General features: G+C 42.8%; 1 protein-coding gene across 10 annotated transcripts in view; it reads right to left on the bottom strand.

Annotated features, from left to right (window-relative positions):
* FOXP1 (forkhead box P1) overlaps positions 1-19521 on the bottom strand; it is a 568729-nt gene that overhangs the window by 139703 nt on the left and 409505 nt on the right. For all 10 annotated transcript variants that reach the window (XM_057507395.1, XM_057507378.1, XM_057507370.1 and 7 more), the window contains one exon: positions 4485-4577. In XM_057507395.1, the coding sequence (XP_057363378.1) occupies positions 4485-4577 (93 nt within the window). The remainder of the gene's footprint in view (positions 1-4484; positions 4578-19521) is intronic.

Here is a 19521-nt window from a genome sequence, read left to right as displayed (position 1 = left end):
TTTCTATATATTTTTCATGGTGGGTGTAATCTGACTTAATAGCCATTTTTAAAGCACCATTTCTATTTTACTGTTTCTTAGCAAGACTTACTTTTTAGGGTTTGGGGATTCTCCAAAGTTGTGCAGTAACAATGAAATCTTAAAAGATCCCCCAGTTCCAACACTTCACATCAATGTAATGCCAACAAATGCCAATTCTAACTTCAGACATTTAAAAAAATAATAATTTGCCTCCCTCACCTAAATTACCCACTTTACTAATTCAGTGCATAGGGATAATTTTTAAGGATCAGTATTTCAAAGCCATTCCCTTCCACGATCTACAACATAAAATTGTAGTTTCCTTTAAAGGCTTCCTCTCTCCAATTTATTCTTTAGTGAATAATGTGGAAATGATATGAGGTACTAAGATTATATGTGGCATTAATGCAAAGCAAAAATGCTGCCTAAAGCATGTTTTATATAATGGTGAATAAAAATGCTAAAAAAAACAACCACCACCACCACCTGCTGAATCTTGCATTTTAATCTCCTCCCCTTAAAGCAGGAGTCCTCAGTTATAACCCCAACCATGCAACTGGACCACATGGCTGACCCCACAATAGCCTTTATTCCAGTGAAATGATTTGTGTGAGGGGCTAGCACATAATAGAACCTTTGGAAGGAGGCGGATAGGCCGAGAAAATATTATCAGATGCTTGGTTTCAAGTTCAAATTCTTTATAGATGGCCTGAAACTGTGGTCAGCTTTCTACTGCGAGCAACACACAAGGTTTACTTTTTTTCCTAACTTTAATGCTGCCAGAATACACATGTACTTTTACTTTCTTAGGAGAAAATGTGTCATTTGATTTCCTTCCAGTTTATGTACTTGTGCCAACAACTAAAATGCTTAAAGAATCAAAATGAATTACTACCCAGAAATGGTGGTCAAAATTCCAAAATTCAATCAATAAAATCGCTCGTCTACACACAAATTAATCTTCAGCCAGTAAAGTTACACATTTTCAAGGTTCTGAGCACACCTGTGCTGTTAAGCATTTATTTCACTTCTTTAAGCAAACTTCAGAAGTACATAAATATTTATAAAAGCAAGCCTACTACTTTTACTCACATATAATCTTTTTTCTGCAGCAAAACCTTGTTAACTCTTGGACAAGTCATAAGCATCCTGAAGGCAGGGTCTACAGTCTCGACATTTTCGTGTCTAGGAGCATCAGCGCAATGCCCTGAGTGTTGTGGCTGTTCCAGAAATGTTCACCAAGTTCCATTTAATTAATTCAGAGCATTCTGATTCTGAATTGACAATGGGGCCAATTTTCAATTTTCATGCGTATCATTCATAAAAAAAAATTTGCAAAGCAAATTAAGGGATTAAATAAAGGGCTTTTTAGGTTACTAAGGAGAATGTTTTTCAAGAACTTGAGAAGCCTTATCTATACCCAATTAATGCCTTCATTATAAACCACGATGTTACCCAAGAATGTGGCCAGCTCAGGTCCAGTTCTGCATGTGTATCTGCAGAGAACGTTACTTTTCTCTTATTCACTTGTCTCCCTGAAATTAGTCCAAATTGGTGATGTTTGACTACATTTTGTGATCTCTATCGAGTAACCACTCACAGCCTCCCCTAAACTTTCCATTTTCTTTTGTTTGTGTCATCAGCCTGTGAAACTGGAGAGCACTGCCAAACCTAAAGCAGAGAAGTGTGATGTATGCTTAAAATATAAGTCACAGTATATTTGGGGATTTGAGGTTTTTCTTTTTTTTTTTCTCTTCTTCTTCAAGCAATCAGCCGATCAAATCCTTCTTCCCTGTCAGCCCTCCCTCTATGTGGAAGATCTGAAATTTGTGAAAATAGGTCTCTCCGTGTAGTTATGAAGCGTAAGAAGATCAGAAATGGCCACAGTTAAGATTTGCTGTAGGGATTTCCCTTTCATTTCTCAGCAACTCTGGCTGAGATGCCCCAGAGAGGATGTGGCATGGCAAGATACATTTAAATGTGAAGGTTATTCCTCCCGCGAATCACTGAGACTAGATGTAGACGTATTTTTATAATGAGAGAGTATACCATTGAACAGGGTTAGTAATTCCTCCTCTCTGTTTGAGGCAGGCCAGCCAGCCTAATAAAGCTTAGGGAATTTGCACAACCCTACCAGGCAGCTGAGGAGACACAGTCTAGGCTGCACACATGCTCATGTGTGCACACATGACAACCAACCTTCCCCCCCCCCCAATCAACTCCTTAAGGTTGGTCTAAATTCTATGCTTGTCACTTCTCCTGCTGAGGGGGTAGGAAGGGGCTCAAAACATCTCCTTTAGTAAAACCAGCGTGAAGATGGCTCCCTCCTCCTGCACTTCTTGTATGGATTGAAGTGCTCAGCACAATGTGTTTGGTTGGTTGTGACACTATCCCTGCCAAGAAAAATTAAGCGCACTCACTGTATCATGCTCCCCTGGTGGCTAAACAGCTTAGGACGGGGCAGGAAGAGAAGGAGCCCTCAGAAAGAAATTCCCTGCAACTTTACTTCACATATTTAGCCCCAAAGCAACTTCATTCATCTTGGGAAACAAGTTACCTAAAAATGCCATATGTGTTTTAAAAAGTAGGAGGGAAAATGCATCTAGTACTAAAAAATTTACAATGCTGTTCAATACTGAAGAGCAGTGCATCAGACACCATGTGTACTTTTTACAAAATTATCTCTCACCAGCCAACTATGTGTTAAAATTCCTCACCCAATAACATATTGTCATTTTTCCAATGCACTTGAGGTCTGATAAATTCCAGAGGACTTGCACTGTTTTTAAGGCTGTGAGATCTCCAAGAGGGAGGCAGAAAGAACGGACAGTCATTTGAATCACTGAGTGACAAGCTGGGCTAGCTCCCTGTATACATTAATAAATTAGAATTTTAATTGTATCTCTGTCTGCAGGAGATGCCCCAGTACTTTAATATGTACCAACAATTGGCTATGTTCTGGAATCTGCAATGTGGCCCCTGCCGCTGACCTCTGAAACACAATTCCCAGTCTGCCTACGGAAACTGTTCAGTTTGATCCTTTCAACTTATTTGAATCCTGACAAATAAGCTCACAGCTGAAAGGTCAACACAGTCATATTTCATCCTCCAGAGCTGTTCTTAAGACATCTGTACAACAAAGCACTTCTTACAGCACCTGCCAGGGGCCCTCAATGGCACTGTACCTCATTAAGACTGTCCCTAGAATTCACGTACATTAAAAGGCGTATGGATTGGAGATGGCTTACCAAGCAACTTGTTTGGGGCAGGGTTAGCAAACAACGTACCCTGCCATTCAAACTCTTCCAATAAAGTGTTAATTGAGGGTTGAACTTTCTCCTAGACAGTGACAGTTCCCCAAGTAGATGAGAACTAGAACTCGTTGCCCAAGGTCAATTTGATCTTTGCAGGATAATTTGGGAGCTGGTATTGGTTCACTCTGATCTGAGACAAGTCAACACAAGTTAGCATTTGGGTTGACCTCATGACCACATTAAATTGGCACCAACTTATACCTACCAACTACTGCTATGCATTTGGTCCCCATTTGTTCAGGATGAGAAGCTCAGCTTTGCTTCCCACTTGGGGGATGCTTACTTCTAGCTATGAAAGCAGCTGAGCCACCTCATACTTGCAAGGGCCCTGTCTTGGATGTGGGCATGGATAACCTGAGTCCAGTTTCTTGGAAATTTCTATGACCATTTTCTACTCTTGAGTCAAAAATCCAGATTAGGTTTTCATGAACTCACTCCTTTTCACTTGGTTAACCCCTGCCCTCAATGTGCCTGAAATAATCAGTTGCCAAAACAGTCTTTTTTGGTATCTTTACATAAAGATTGCTTGCCAGGTTTTATTCGTGATTTAGAAATATTAACGAAAACATCCACTGAAGAATGCAGCGTGTGTTACATTCGTTATTAGGCATATTAAAAGGACTGTACCATCCTCAGTTCTGAGGACAGTTCTTGACACTACTGACATTTTGGGCTGAATACTTCTGCACTGTGGGGGCTGCCCTGGTGTGGCAGGATGTTTAGCAGCATCCGTGGACTCTACTAGATACCAGCAGCATCCATGCACCCTACTTATGACAACCAAGAATGTCTCCAGATGTTGCCCACTGACCCTTGTGGGGTAAAATCACCAGCAGTTGAAAACCACTGCACTAAAGGGAGGTGCACGTGTGTGTACCCCAAGGTAAGCTACACTGCCAAATAAGCAACTCACGCCTGTGACTACTCATCCCCCTATTATATTGACTAAGAAAGCTTATTCCCAACAACAAAATTTGAGGTTGAACAGATCTTTTACCCAACACATCATATTCTGCTGGTAAACTAAAAATGCACCCTCTGAAGAAGATATTCTTACATGACTTGCAATTCTCAGCACAACCCGCTTCTGAATGGCTTATCAGCTATCCCGAAGTGTCTACCATCAATGCTTTTTGGAAGAATGGTTACCTGAAGGGCTGGTGGTTTGTCATTCCTCTTGGGCGATTTTAATCCGCTGACTTGCTGCTGCTGAAGGAGGAGATGTCTTGCCACTTGAAGAGCCTAAAAGGAAAAACGGGAGAGAGATGGGGGCGTGAGTGCACGGGCTCACGGGTTCTTACGGAGAGGGTCCCAGGACCTGCACCTGGGATGGGAGCCCGACATTCCCATCTCTGGGCAAATCAAACAGGAAGCAAAACTTCCCACCAGCCTCCGTTGGGACACTTGCCAGGATTTGTTTACATTTTCTTAGATTTAGCCGATTTCATCCTTAGTTCCTCGGACGTGGCAATCCATAGAGCCACACTTGATTCCTACCATAAATCTGACGTAACACTTGGAGTATGAAGGATCGGGACTTTAAAGAAGGACAGCAGAGAGGCTAGGAAGGGCCAAGGCAGAGAGAATCTTAGGAGATGATAAAGGGCTCCCTCCTCCCCCCTCCAGTACTTCTTGAGGGCTCCTGGGAACTCAAGTTGAAAGTAACATTTTGATCTCATCTGGGTCCAAATAAAGAGGAAAAGCTAAGTGATGAGCCACACTGTGGACAGTTATTCGAGATGATCAAACAGGTAAGATATGCCCAGGATGACCTCCATGGACTATGTAAGGAAAAAGCTTAGAAAATTTGACCTCTGCGTTAACATAAAGGTATATTCTGTACCTGGAAACAAAATCGGTATGTCTAATACAAGTGACTCTTTCAAGAATATATAACATGGGATGGTTCGTATTTAAAGGCAGGAACTGGAGAGGTGGTATGAATCAGAGATGAAGCAAAGGGAAAACTTAAAACGGTCCTTCAAAGAGCAGAAGATAGGACTGATCAATCTTTTAAAAGTTCAAAGGAAAAAAAAAGTGTGTCATCAATAAACTCTTATGAGGACATTTCTTGTCAAAGAAATTAACAGGAATAAAAGCTAGCCACACCTTTGCAAAGTATCAGCAATGGAAAACTGAAGTGTGCAGACGTTGCTAGAAAATCACATGACAAGTTAGGTCAAAGTTAGGTCAACACAGCTGAGAAACAAGAATGGACACATGGAAGCGATGGTCAAGAATGTTCTGAAACGATGTGCTTAGAGTTTAGAGACGGGATGAGATTTCCTGGGGTTACATCAATAATAATTTCTACATGGTGACTAATTGCTTGTGCCTGAAAGATGATGTGCACATCAATGTGGCTGATGTATCAAAAGGGTCTGATACAGTAAGTCTCAGAAGGTGCGTGTGATGCTTGTGTGTTCCTTAAAGAGGAATAGAGATTTCATTTATGTAAAAAGACACTGCACGTAGTTTCAAGAAAAGTTACAGTGGCACGACGGAGTTGGGGACAGGTAAGATGGCACAGAGGTTCCTGTGCACCGAACCTGGGGGGCAGGAGAAAAACAGCCTGGTCAGGGAATTACGGCTCATGAGCGCACACCTAAAAATGCTGAATCAGTGTATTTCTCCTAAAAGGCCAATCTCACTAAACTGAGCTTGTGACTGTACTACGGGAACAAAGAACATTTTCAAAGTCACTCTGTAAGGTTGAGTGGTGCCTTTAAGGGGCTTAAAGGGCGGCAACAAAACAGAAGGTGAGATAAGTGGGTGGCAAAGAAAAGATCTTAAGATAGATGGACCCGTCCTATGCCATCTTCCTCCTGAACCCACCCACCGTGGCCCCAGGAGGAGGTCTGCCGACTGAATGTACCACAGCCAGCCCTTCAGATGTAATATCCTGTCTGTGAAGGGAGAGACATGTTCGAGAAAGCCTGCCTGGAAGAGCCTCCAGAAGAGAGGCTGTCGGAGGGGGGAATGTGGAAGCCAGGACGCCTGGGAGAGTTGCCTGCAACTCCAGCCTGCTGTCTCCGAGCAGGATTCACCATCACTGGACTCCGGGCTTCCTGGTCTCCTTGGAGATGCTCAGTACACGCGTGGGTGTGAAAGTGGGCAGAGTGAAGATTTCATTTATATCATATAAGAAAAATAGTCCCCTTTGCAAGGTGCCTGCAGGAGCAAAAGCCTCTCCTCCTACTATATATGCTCCCTTAGCTATTTCACATGAAGGTTTTACAGCTTTTTAATGAAGGAAAGGGAACTGTTACATATTTTAAGGGCTACCGTCAGGAGCTCCCAGAGTAACAGACTGATCCGCAGAAAAGAGTCTGGCTACTAGTTGGGAGACAGTAGATGACAGTGAAGATAGTGCAGAGAAAGACGTGGTGCAGCAAGGGAGAAACATGAGGCACATTTAATACTAAAACAGAGCAAGCAAAGGAAGGGAAGTCCACACAATCACAAACCTTTGTTAAAATGATTTACCAAGTTCCACCAAATATTTGGAGACCAGGCACTCAATTTTTAAATAACCAAGTGTCAGACAATCTGTGCAGTCAACTCCTCGTTTCAGCAAAAGGGATATTAAGCATCTTTTCTTTAAAAAAAAGCACACGCACACACACACACACAGAACCCATCTGAGATGAGCATGTTCTCAGAGGTGCACCTCAAGAAAAGAAAAAAGTATAGGACACAAACTAAGTTTTAAACAAATGATTTTTGAGCTGTCTCTGTATATTTCCAAATGAGCTACTGGGATCTTTGTGATTATTTTGCTGGTTGGAAAGGGAAAAAAAGAAGTCATTCATGTGTATGACATCTTTTTTCAGACCCAACACGGGGTACGTGAACTTAATCACATCATGAATTCTAGCTCCCCCCGCAGTATTTCCCACAAAGCCCCACTAAAGAAGGTAATCAAGGATAGAGGCACAGGGAAGATAAAGGTTAGGGACTTGTAGAAACACAAGGGGAATTTTAGTCCAACTCCTGAAGAGAGAATGTGTGATCAAGATACACGAAGTGGAATCCACATTTCGTCCTCAGCATGAATGTAAACAGGTAAAATAATTTCAGATATTTGGGACGGAGAGACTGACACTGGTGCAAAGAATTATTCATCTTGAAATTAACTGTTAGGAATTACTCCACTGTAATTCCCTGGCCTTATCCTGAGTATGGAAACAAAGCAAAAGTGAAGTATTAAACCTCCCCACCCTCACCCCCAAAAGTCAACTTAGGTCCCAGCAGGAGTTTTAAAATCTAATTTGTTAGAACTTACAAAGTGCTATGAAATCAACCATTAAAGGGCACTTGCTTTCCTTATTTCTATGATATATAAATCACCGTGATCCTGATTTTAAGTCCCACAACAAAAGAAGAAAAATAAATCCTTAGTGTGTGAAACTGCATATTTGAGCATTATAATGCAAACCTCCAGTATCTACCATCTGCAGAAAGTCAAAGGTACTTATTGCCATGTTCACTGGCAGCCAGTGGAAAAATCTGGAGTGACTGATGAGATCCTTTTGGAAGCTACCAGACCTGTGATCACTTCCACACATAGTTACTTGACGACTGTTTTTACCTTTTACGTGCATCACCACGAGATTAAAGCCTGCCATCTCAGACTCCACGGCCTGAACCTCAGAGATTTGTTCCAATACAAGTGAGGAGTGGGGATGGACTTGTCTTATTTTCCTCACAGTATCTCAATCACAGATGGAGAGAGACACTTGAAGATATTCTGTTTGAAAGTGAAATCAGATCCTCTGGATATAGAATAATAAGGTGCGTGAACATGTGTTTGTATGTGTATGAAAGGTGGTGGGAGGGCGAAAAAAAAGAGAGAAAAAGGATAGAAATAAATGAAATGATTTTTCTTTGTGGAAGCAGGGACCAAAAATGACTCAGTTCCAGGGCCAACTGCTAATGTAAATAACTTAAAAGGTCCCATCCCATCTCTGGAGACCTTTCAGCTTGATGGTGAATCCTATACTGGGATGAGTCAAATCAAGGCTTGCTTTATACCAGAAGTGACAATTGCTTGGCACTGGGTAACTTGGTGCTGTATTTGAGGGCTGGGGTCAGGTTATGCTGAAGACCCAGTTCAAGGATCTCACAGAGTGGAGGCGACTGAGAAAGCCAGGCACTTAGAGCCCAGTTGCACACACTCACATTTATTTCCCATCAACAAGTTAGAACAACGGCTCTGGGGGCTAAAAAGAAGAAAGGGGCAGAAAGCAGGGACGGCGCCACCTGTGACCGGCGAGCCTCCCTCTCTGCCTTGACTGCCTTCTACATCCCCATCTGCCCAAGGGCTGGAGTCACCTTATGATCAGTACGCCACGGGCCCAGCTGGCCTAGTACCCTGCGCAGGGAGATGGCTGCTTGGCTGCTAGGTGGCAGGCCACGCTTTTATACAACCTGGGGATGGAGGAGTTCTTGACACACCTTCCATTCTATTGGTTTCAGATCAGTTCATTTCCATCAACACTTTCACATTCCTAGTAAGTGCCGTTTGTTATTTACAAGTCGCATTTTACGTAAGCATGTTTGTAACTTTTGAGCTATTTACATCTCAAGTTCACAGCAGGTGCTTCTACTTTAGAGGGCTAAGTATCCCTATGTTTATCAAGGTAGCTGATGTTCAAAAAACATGTTTACTGTATTTTAAGAAACATCAGTAAGTTTACATAAAATATGGTTTGAGTAAGCACGCATACATACACACAGCAAGTGGTAGAAGGAAAGAACATTCATACAATTTCTGCACATCACACTTGGTGATGAGGCCTGAGATAAGTTCTGATATGGTGTGTTGGTGGTGGGTGGGGGAGGGGTGCTTCAAAAAATATGACTAACTACAATACTTTAGGTCATCAGTTGTTAGCAAAGTATGACCATGGACCAAAGTCAGCCCATCACCTGTTTATTTTTGTTCAGCTCAGGAGATGAGCTTTTACTTATTTGAAGGGTTGGAAAATAATAAAAGAAGAATATTTTCTGATGAGGGAAAAATACACAGAATTTAGATTTCAGTGTTCACAAATAAAGTTTTATTGGAACACAGCCATGCTCATTTGCTGACACACTGTTGAGGGCTGTGTTGGTACCACAAAGCAGAGTTAAGTACTTGTGACAGAGACCTCGTGGACCTAAAAGCCTAAAATATTTCCTGTGTGGGCCTTTAAAGGAAAAGTCTGCCAACCTATGTCTCAGGTTGCTGGCTTTTTTCTCAGATTTCCCCAAAGATTCCACTGGCCACCGCTGGATGTAAACACAGCTCGCAATCAGTTGGCCAAAATAATTTCAAAATTTTACTCAAGTTGCAAGGACATTACTAATTAGCTCTTCTTAAAGCTCAAACTCATGTTTTTGATTTTCTGAAAAGGAACAGGACATGAAAACAAAATACATAGATGTATATTCCTCTATCTGAAACTGTAAAACGAGTTGCAAACTTTGAATAGGTGGTTCTTCCCGCAGGTTATTTACAACAGCTCAGAGTGTATTGCCTGGATGGGGTGTGAGGTCCTGAACATCCTCAGAATAAAGACAGCACGTGCTGTTGGCTGGTTGAGAAGACTTGGTTGTTTCCTGCCTGCCCTGAGAAGCTGTCCCATTTCCAGCTTCAAAGGCTGCTCTGAGTCAGCCACCCTTCCTCTTCTAATTTCTTTCCTAGACTCTCCCCACCCCTCAAGATTAAACCTGTTTCTCAGATAATTTCACAGGCTAATCAACAGTCCCTGTGCATATGGAAGTGGGAGGAAGAGCTAGCAATAAAAAGCAGCATGGGAAGCTTAGTAGGAACAAAGCCATGTTCTCGCCTTTATTTCTCCACCTCTACACACACCTCGAGTCCCTCTGAGGGTGCTTTCCTTGACTAATGTGTTACTTTGGTGCAACCCAGCAACTAACTAACAGCTTAACGCAAGTGCTCATCACTTAACACAATCTGACAATCGTTCAGTAGCAAGACCTGGGACCAGGCATGCTGGGAAACTCCATCACCACCTTGCTTTAGACACAGAAATCACCGCAGTGCAGGATGGAAAGGTTTGTGGGCCACTTAAAAAAAGAGATATGCCAGTGGCTGAAAGGACTAGTACATGTGTACGTAATCAACATTCTGAGGCAGTGAGTTCAACAAGAATGCAAAATATACACATACACATGTGGATGCATGTGTGTATGGGATATTTGCAAATGGAGCACTTGGTTATCACCAGAAAATGGAAAAGTAAGCAAATGTCATACAGGGATTCTCCTGATTGTGAAAATATGAGATGCTCAAGGAAAGAGTCCAATGCTAGTGGATTATGTAAATACTAGATACACAAAGAAAGCACCGTAGCAGCCCAGCAGGTCATAATACTAGTGTCCTAAGTGAAAAACAAACAAAAACACTTTCCCATTAAAATTTCAATATATGAGGGGTGACAACCATGAAAAAAGCATCACAGAGTTACTAACAGTCTCTCTGCACCAGACCCTGTGTGGTCTACACTACGATACTGCACGTAAGGGTCTAGATTCTGAGCTTGATTCACTTGACGTGATTCCCAAAAGCAGGTGGGATATCAGATCTGAAGCAAAGCCTCAGATCAGTTGGGATGGTGCATCTGAATCAGTGACCTGGAGAGAAAGGTTCTATGCAACATCAGCCATCCTCAGAGTCCTAAGAGCTGGAGAAAGGATCGCATGCTTCGGGGGCATTCCACAACAGTTGACATTTAGAGTGGGCGTGGATTTCTCAAAATGTTCCACAGTCCTTGCAAAGGAGTGTGTGAGACAATATCTAGAGAGATAAGGAGAGAAGCTGCAGCAGAGACAAGCCCCCTCCTCCTACAGCACTCTAACACCACGTGCTCACATTAACGTCAGAAGGGAGAGAAAATGAACAAGTAAAAGACCCCTACTGGTCACTGTCCTAAATGCAGATGGAGGATGGCCATGGACAGTGTCATCCCCACGGGTGGGGGTGGCGGGAGATGTGGCCACGACACAGCATCCCTCCACCAGCGGGACCCAGTGCAACTCCTTCACCCTCCCACACCAGCGTGAACCTCCACCTTCTAGACCTGCCTCCAATGCCACGGTCCCCAAATCCTTACTGACGGGATTTTTATGTGCTTTAAACTGCACAGAGGGTGCTTATCACTGCTCTGAAACTTAACAGGTATATTCCTCACTGCAGCTTTAAAGTATAACAGATAATGCAAAGACATGAGCACAGGGAAGTGGGGAGCTGTGTGTGTTTTAATATCAGTGATTGATCAGAGTGTAGTTTCTTAGAAGAAAGATGACAAATTTTTTTTTTGGTCCTTTTTTAAAAAAGAAGAACTGAGATGAAGGAGACCAGAATTGTGCTGAGCCATGGTTTGCCAGCATTAGAGCTGTGGGGCTCACTCGCCATCCGATACACCGACTCAAGGAGATATCGACATAGAAACATCTGAAGGCGCTAGAGAGGAAGAGGCATATTCTGCTTACAAATTCCACCCCAAAGGAAATCTGGGAAGCAGAAATGGGTCAGCAAGCCCTACATTCACGTGCAATCATAAATAACCTTTTTGATTGACGTATCCACGGAGAGGATACTTCCTGCCAAAGAAGGTAAAGGTTAGGAATTTTCATGAGACAAAGAGAATTGGTTATCTATGATCCTCTTGCAAAATCAGCTGAAGTAAGTTTAATGGCTACAAACAGTCAGAAAGTCTGTTTGAAGTCTCTTCTAAGAGGGAAGAAAAAAAAAAATACCTCACCATCAGACTCCTATCCCATACACCTATTAACACAGGGCCTGGTTACCACCTTGCGGGCTGCTCCTTTTTGGAGCCAGTGCCAGACGCTGAATCACCAGCACCGAGTCTCTGGCACCTGAGTGGTTTCTGGAGGCATTCCATTCGGGTGCTGCCCAAGCCTGAGCCTGTCCCACTCAGGAGAGACGGCAGGACCACAGCCGGGCCGCCAGGACTGCAGGCAACCGTGAAGTAAAACGCAAGTCCAGTTTATTAGAGAATGTCTAAAATGTTAGGTCACCTGCCGCCTCAAACCTGCTTCCTTTATTAAGGAAAGACCAGATGGCACCCCCAAATAAATAATCGGCCCAGTCCTCCCCCAAATTCCCAAAGTAGAAAATCTGGGGGTCACATGCAAATATAAATGAACCAAAGAGAATTATTAACTCACAGTATTAACCCGCTGTTTTCTGCAATTGTCTTTTACGAGGGTGTAGCCCAGCAACTCTCATGATGAATAATCCAGATGCCTATCTTTTCACACCTTGGAATGAGACTTGCTAATTTGGAAGCCAGCAGAAGAATCTGGCTAGGATCATGCTTACAATAATGGGTAATTTTCTGTGATTTTTAGTAATAAAACACTGAACTGAGCGTCCACTCAAACAGGGCGCTGCATTCCTTTTCTCCTTGTGTTGTTCAGTCACATGTACCTGGGGTGCCCTAAAAGGCGTTTAAAGCCCATGAGGGCCCAGCTTCACAAAATACCTTCCTTCCCTTGCCTCAAGTGTTGGCAAAGAAGCAAGAGTGGAAACCAACTCAGAGGCAAAATTCCAGTTGAGATAAAAGACAAAAGAAATAAATTGAAATGGGATGAGGGGAATGACCCAAATAACAATAATCATCTAAAATTTGAACTACTCACTCTTGGTCAAAATGTTACCCAAGGTAAGAAAGGAAAAACAAACAAACAAAAAATCCTCATCTTGCCCCCAAATTTACAGTTCTCAAAGCAGATGCTGCAAATAACACTGATTATGCCCATATAACAATTTAAGATCTGAGGAACACCCAGAAACACGGGGCAAAGGAAGGTAATAATTTCCTGCGTTTAGGATACTGAAATAAAAACAATGTACGGAATTGTTTGCTCTGTGCCAGGTAGTTGCCTTACACTTACTATTTTATTTCTTATGCCCAACATCTCTAAGGGAAGCAGGGCAAGGTTGTAGGATGACCGATTTAAAGTGGAAAAACCATGAGATTGCGGAGTTCAGTGACTTGCCAAAGGTCACTAGTCTATTATTGAGTGGCCAGGACAGAAAAGCAAACACACGCACACAGTGTCTCGGGAGAACTTGGGCCTCACATTCTCTCAAGGTCACTCACTAGACCCAACATGGCCGCAGGTGACTGGCAAACGGACATGCGGTCCCACAGAGCCAAAAACCACATGAGTGAGCCTGGGTCCCAGAGCCTCCAGGATGTGGGGAAAGGCCTTTTCCTGGGGTCACACCTTCTAAATGTGCTGGCTGGCCTCTTTTCCCTACACAGACTTGCTTCTTTCAACGAGATCTTCTCATTTGCCAGGATGCATAGAGCTATGGCCACATCTGCAATTCCGCTCTCCCTGTTCTCTGCGCACGTTTATGAAGCATCCCTCCACGTTCCCCATTTAAATTCTACCTTCCCCAGACAAACATGGCAGGATTTTGCTTACACTGTGGAATCCGTAAAGGCTGAATTCACAGAAGCAGAGGGTAGAATGGTGGTTACCAGGTGGGGGGAATGGAGAGATGCCGGCCAAAGGGCACAGAGGTTCAGTGCTGTGGCATGAATAAGTTCTCAAGATCTAATGCACGGCATGGTGACTGTAGTTAATTGTACTGCATCACGTCATTTAAATTTGCTAAGGGGATACATATAATACCTCACCACACACAAAAGGGTAACTATGTAGGGGTGATGGATTAGCAATTCAGCTCAATGATGGTGCTCTTTTCACAGTGTATACATATATTATATAAACATCAAGTTATATACATATACATTTACATATATGTGTATACATATACATATACACACTCATGTCTGTGTCAAAGATATCACAGTAACATTTAAAAAAAAAGTAAAATGAACTAATAAATTCTACCTTTTTGTAAGAACTCAGTTCACAATCCAGTTCCTTCAAGAGTTCCCTGATGTCCTCATATCAAAGGGACCTGTTTCTGCATTCCTGTAGAGCCCTGTGTGTCCACAGCTGGGACAAAACCCGAGGCAGGCAGACAGGGAGGGCAGAATAAGGCCGGCCGGCCCCTCTGCTCTCCTCACACTGTGCTGACCCCCACCAGCTGTCCAAGTTCACCCCCCTTCCCTTGGGGAGGTGCCGCCTGCCGCCGTCAGCTCTGGGTGCTCGTTCCTTCTCCGAGCCCCCCACACACAGACAAGTCCCCTCTCCCTTGGGTCAGCTGGGTCAAGGCAGGAATTTTTCAAAAGGAGCTTTTCAGAAAGCAAACCGTGGAGAGGCTGAGATAAGAAAGCAGAGATTTCTTCTCACAACGGAGCCCAAGTCCAGTCACAGCTCAGGCGCCGGGATGCCCATGTGCCCGCTCTGTCTTCATCCAGGTCAGATCTGCTCTCTCCACCCACCAGCGTGGCTTTCTGGTCCAGTGGGATTTCCAACCACTGGTTTCTTAACTCACTTGTAGATACTCACACTCTGCTATCACTGCCTGCTTTCATTGCCTCTGTGTGTGTGTGTGTGTGTGTGTGTGTGTGTGTGTGTGTGTGTGCATGTGTGTGTGTCTGTGTTAAATAACTGTATTCTTTAAAAAAAAAAAATTTCTCTCCATGCTTTCTCCATCACAGTTTTGTTGAAATGTATTAACATATAACACTGTAATAGTGTTTGGTGTACAACATGATGTGTATATATTTATACGTAAATTAAATCGATTGCCACAGTAAATGTAGTTAATAAACATCACCTCATATAGTTATTTTTTCTTGTGATGAGAACTTTTAAGATCTATTCCTCTTAACAACTTTCAAATGTATGATGCACTATTCATAACTCCAGTCCCCGTGCTGCATGTTACATCTGCAGAACTTAATACCTTGTAACTGAAGCTTGTTGCTTTTGACGACCTTCACCCATTTCCCCCATCCCCTGCCTCTGGCCATCACCAAACTGTTCTCTGTTTCTATGAATATTATTATTTTAGGTTCTACATATAAGCGAGATCATAAATTATTTGTCTTCCTTTCTTTGACAAATTTCAGTCAGCATTAATGCCTGCAAGTTCCACCCATGTTGTCACAAATGGCAGGATTTCCCTTCTTTTCTATGAATCAATGATATACATGTGTGAGTGTGTGCGTGTGTGTGTGTGTGTGTGTGTGTGTGTGTGTGTGTGAATCACATGTTTTCTATCCATCACCCACTGACAGACACTCAGCTTTTTTCCATGTGTTGACTATTGTACATAATGCTGAAATGAACGTAGGGGTGCAGAAGATACTTTTTCAAGATAGTCATTTCCCTCAGATACATACCCAGAAGTGGGACTGCTGGCTCATACAGGTTTTGAGGAACCTCCATACTCTTTTCCATAGTGGCTGCACCAATTTATACTCCCACCAACAGTGCACAAGGGTTCCCCTTTGCCCACATCCTCACCAACACATCTTATCCTTGTCTTTTTAACAACAGCCATCCTAACAGGCGTGAGGGGATAGCTCATTGCGGTTTTGGTTTGCATTTCCGATTAACTGCATTCTTCAAACTGCTTGGTCGATGGAGATGAGGAATAACACTAATAAGAGCTGCAATCTTTTGAGCAGTATTGCCAGACAAGTACTAAACAATACAGCAACACTGCCTTGATTTTCACAATTCTTTGAGGTGTTAAAACCCGTGAACAGATACACAAACACAGCAACAGAGAAGTTACATTATAAGAATTATGTGAGATATACATGGATGTCCCTTAGAATAGTACCTGATTTGGTAATTACTTATTAAATAGAAACGGTTACTACAATATATTGTACCACATGTAAGAACATGTATTTTGTGAGAAGTAAAGAGCCCTGTATCCCACCCAGTGATCTCAAACTATTAGTTGTCCTCTTTATAAAAGTCCCTGAGGAAATCAGTTATCCTCTGTTGAGTCCAAAGGAATCTAAGGCAGACCATGTTCATTGTACAAAAAGCGAACTGAGGACAAGAGGGGACATGCTATTTGCTTGGGGCCACACAGACGACTTGCCCGTGACAGTCCTGCCTCTTTCCATGGGCAACGGCTCTTGAGCAAACATGGCTCCTTCTGATCCTCCCGAAACCCTGACCTCTGCCTTGCCTTGACTCTTAGAGTCTTACAGCAGGAGGGGCTGCCTAGAGGCCAACAGTGAGCTGGCTGGAGACAGTGTCGTCGAAGAGGACACCACAGATGAACAAGAAGGTACCTAACACTTCCTGAATGCCAGCTGGGTATCTGGCTGAGTTCTAGTTGCTTTATATAAACAGAAAGTTGACATAACATGCCAAAGGTCACATGATCTGGATTAGAAGCCCATCACGAGTACTTCAGCAATGACAACCAAAACCGGCCTCTGACCAACAAATCTGAGAACTGGGGATTCTTCCATTCGCCTAGAATTAGAACTGCTTCCTTGATGTGACCAAGAAAAATTTAGAAATGTTTAGAAGAATATATTCAGTGAATCCAAGCCACACTCAAAGGTAACTTTATAGTGAACTTTTTGAAGACTGTATCCTTTATATAAATAAAAGTACATATACATCTACTACAGATAAAGAATACAGCAAGAAGAAAAATAGATTGAATGGCTCTGGTCAAAGAATTAGAAACATTTTCTTAAAAAGGGGATTAAAAGCAAAACTGAGGTTCAGACAAGACAGCTGTGTTCACAGAGTTGTGCTCACAGAGTGAAAATGATCTTTGGAACTTCCAGTGACCACAGTTTAGCATAAGGTGAAACTTGAGTCTCCAGGGATGAAGAAATAGGGAATCTCTGGGAATTTGGGGGAATTACTGACCCTGGGAGAATTATAGCAATTCCAAAGAAATAGAAGTTTGCTTTGAAAAACATGAATGTATTGCCTTACAAGCCGTAGACATGGTGGTTAAGTGGTACCAGTCATTCTACCTGTATTTGAACCACAGCTCCACTACTTGCTGGCTGTGTGGCCTTGGACAAGTTACCTAACCTCTCTGTGCCTCTGTTTCCTCAGTATAAGAATGGAAGGAAGTAACAGTTCTTACATCATAATTAGTACATGTAAAGTATGTAGGCTAATGCCTGACATTCAGTAAGTGATTCTGAAGTGTTTTTAAAAAAGCATTTTGTAAAGATTACTGACAGTGAAAGCAATAAGCTTATGGTACAAGATAGGAAAATGCATAAGTGAATTAGGAAAATAAAAAAATCAAGTGTAATAACATCAACTACATGTGACACACTGTCAACATGTGGGGGTGTGCTCAAAAAATCATATTATTTATGGAATCATACTATTTATGGTCTGTTGAAAATTGCTTTTTAAAACAAAAAACATTCTGAATAGAGATTTTTCTAATCTAATTTCTAGATTCAGGTCCTGACTAACAAACAGTATTGGGAACCAAACAATCTAAATACTAACACTCTACTCCAGAAACTTCTGGAAAAGCTCTCAACCAAGGCTTTAAACTGCAAGTGGCCCTGGGCTTAGTAACCATAGGGAGGAGGCCTAAGACATCCCAGAACTAAAGAATCCCACATCTAGGGGTAACAGGATGTTTCAATTCTTTTGCCCCAGAGGCCTAAGCACAGGGCAACTTCTGACTTCCTCAGCACAGCCAATAGGCAAACTCACTTGATTTCCGTGGACTGCCAACGACGTGCTGAGTTAATGTGAAACAAAACAAAAATCAAAATTTTCAGCCCATGCTGTATCTTTCAAAAAATACATCCTGGCTTTGACCCTCAAGAGGGTAAAACTCAGCATTACTCTTCACTGGCTCCTCCCTCCCACCACCACCATCAACACCACACACGAGCTGTATTTTCCAGTCCCAGATCTTCACGGTTAAACATTTTTCTCATGAGACTGCCTGTGGTCAGAGCTATGTCACAGGGAAAATGCTTCTCATGGCATCTACACATCACAGCCCTGCCAGGCCTGGCCTGACCAGTAAGTACAGACACACCCGGAAACTGTAAACTATTTTAACAACAGGCATTTTCCCACCTCAAAAGAGGTAAGTCTTTGCAGCCTACCTATGTCCCAAGGCTGCTCTGAGGACTGATGAGTTAGCATTAGTCAGGCACTTTGATTTCAACAAAGGGCTGTGTAGAAGTACAGAGTATGATTATCCAACACAACTGCCTTTCGGAGAGTCACCCGAGGTGACAGCAGAGGCGGCAGAAAGGCTCTTGCTTCCATTCTTGTCATCCCAGGGCGAAGCCCCCTCCCAGTTACATACATGCAGGACAATACTGGTGGGAGCTGCCCGTGTTTGTGTGCAGCTGCGTTGTTCCCTTATATAGTCAATGAAGAGGGAATCCCTCTGTGTGCATATTTCCATTTCGCATTCCAGAACAGTATAGGCAACGAAACAGATTCTCAGCTGTGATTTATAGCTCTTGACACGGCTGGGCCAGGCACAGTGCTAGGATCACACCCACCATTTTTTTCAGGATGTGTATACACGATGAAGGCCCTGTTGAAAACCGTGCTCTACGTATTTAAAAATGTCCCCAAGTGGGCATATATGTCAGTGCATGCCTATGTATAAGGAAGGTCTACAAGGAGTCATGCAAACTCCACCTGGGAATTCAAACAAAAAAATTAACATTGTAGTTTGCTGGTTTCTAAGTCTACACCGAACGTAGATGTGAGCCTTCCCCTAGTCTCTGGAGGCCTGGATCTGAGATAACAGCGACCATGAATCACTGTAGTAGTTACATAACATTAAAGACTGGTAGGTGTTTTGAGGGACAGAATGTATGCATGGACTCTCTGCATTATATTACCTGCCTGGCATCTTTAAAGACAGAAGCACAAGTGGGCCTGTAATGAATTATGCTGTGCACTGCTCACAGAAACTCTGGTGTAGTTTCCTTTAACTGAGCTGTTCATGTTGAGATTTCAAGCCAGAACACACAGCCTTCAGCAAAACTCTTAAGAGTCTCTGATTTGTCAGATGGTATCACTGTTTAAAACACACACACACCATAAAGTAGAGCTACTGAGGCAGGCATAACTAAGGAAAGCATCTAGAAAAGCCAAACCACAGAACAACTAATCCTGGGATATCCTGCCCCATAAAACCATACACGATGATAGATTCTCAGTAAGAAGCCTGGCATATTCTCAGAAGGCAAAAAAGACACCTGAGTCTTAAGGGTTAACTCACTTGCCTTTAAAAAAA

Source organism: Manis pentadactyla, chromosome 1 (assembly GCF_030020395.1).
Source record: "Manis pentadactyla isolate mManPen7 chromosome 1, mManPen7.hap1, whole genome shotgun sequence".
NCBI classification, from domain to species: domain Eukaryota; kingdom Metazoa; phylum Chordata; class Mammalia; order Pholidota; family Manidae; genus Manis; species Manis pentadactyla.
Note: the sequence above shows the minus strand (reverse complement) of the source record. Positions and strands in the feature narration are given on the sequence as shown.